The 1445-nt window shown below is 37.1% G+C and overlaps 1 protein-coding gene across 1 annotated transcript; it reads left to right on the top strand.

The window, feature by feature from the left end:
• Positions 1-15: 15 nt before the first annotated feature.
• LOC145719133 (uncharacterized) lies at positions 16-1064 on the top strand. Its single transcript, XM_081810647.1, has 2 exons — positions 16-76; positions 379-1064. Exons 1-2 carry the CDS (start codon positions 16-18, stop codon positions 1062-1064), a joined length of 747 nt encoding a protein of 248 aa, XP_081666773.1.
• The last annotated feature ends 381 nt before the right edge of the window (positions 1065-1445 follow it).

The raw sequence follows: 1445 nt of genomic DNA, 5'->3' as shown, positions 1-1445 counted from the left end.
GAAACTTTAGTGGCTATGGCTAGGGTTGAGGACAGCGATGAGGATGATGAGCTGATAGACGCCTTAGAGACAGATGGTATATTGGATACGTAACATCACATATTAGCCACATAGCTACTATCATGTTAAGTAACAAAGGTAGAAAAACGTGTCATAATCAAGGGTATTAATAATTTATGCTATATAGATAAGTTTCACTTGGTTTGATATAAGGAAATAGAACCCATTCATTATGTATGGGTTCTATTTTTTTAATAATTATTCGTATAGCGTGTTATCTCATTGCCTCTATATCTGTACTTCTATCCTTATGATTAGAAATCATTTTGTCAGAAGTCATTATCGCTATTGGTTGTTTTTACCGATTGTTTATTGCAGGAGCTCAAATGTCTACTCTACATTTGCACCATTTACAAAATTCTCGCTCTTTTCGTATTTTATGGTTACTTGAGGAGCTAAATTTAGACTATCAGCTCACCACCTATGAGCGTAAGCAAAATTATTTAGCGCCCAAACGCTTGCAATTGATTCATCCAACAGGTAAAGCGCCAATTTTAGAAGTGGACGATAAGACACTGGTTGAATCAGGTCATATCATTGAATATTTGATGGCAAAATATGATACAAGTTATAATTTGCATCCTAAAACAGATGCAGACTTAGAGGCATGGCAGAATTATAACTTTTGGCTACATTACGCTGAGGGAAGTGCAATGCCAGCGTTAGTGATGCGTCTGGTCTTTAATAAAGTGGTCGAGGGAAGTCCAGTTTTGGTGAAACCTGTGGCTAATCGTTTACGTGAGCGAGTTGAAACAGCCATGATTGCCAAAAATATTGATAAAACCTTGATGCTTATTGAGCGTCACTTGTCTACTAATCAATGGTTCTCAGGGACTAAATTTAGTAGTGTGGATGTTCAAATGGCCTTTGTTGTAGAAGCTGCAAACAGTGGTAAAGGGTTAGACTTCGTTAAATATAACAGTACCTTAAATTACTTACTTCGTTGTCAATCTCGTCCAGCGTACCGACGTGCTATGGCAAAGGGTGGCAAAGTCGAATTTTAATAAGTTAGCATAGATAATAGATAGTTAACGGTTCAGTTTTACCACTTCTATTGCTATTTGAATAAAGTATTTCGACAACATATTTTGACTAACCTTCAGGGAACTACCCTTATTATTGACAATCAAAACAGTCCTACTCACAAGCCGCCAACCGCTAAACCAGAGCTATTAAAGTCATGGCAAACGAAAGTTTTTGTACTACTGCTTTGTACTTTAAGCTTTGTTATCGGTTGGACGTCTTCACGCGCTCATGCTAATAAACAATGCTACGAATTGGGTGGTCAAGTGGTTAGCGTGATGTCCTTGGATGTTTGTAAATTATGATAATATTGACTTAGAGCGTGTCTTTAATCCTTTTTAGCAAGCGCTAGTTTAATAAGT

The sequence above is a fragment of the Leptonychotes weddellii genome, unplaced genomic scaffold (genome assembly GCF_054177405.1).
Source record: "Leptonychotes weddellii isolate Sample4059 unplaced genomic scaffold, ASM5417740v2 HiC_scaffold_31296, whole genome shotgun sequence".
NCBI lineage: Eukaryota > Metazoa > Chordata > Mammalia > Carnivora > Phocidae > Leptonychotes > Leptonychotes weddellii.
The sequence above is the reverse complement of the archived record's forward strand: the minus strand, read 5'-3'. Positions and strand labels throughout refer to the sequence as shown.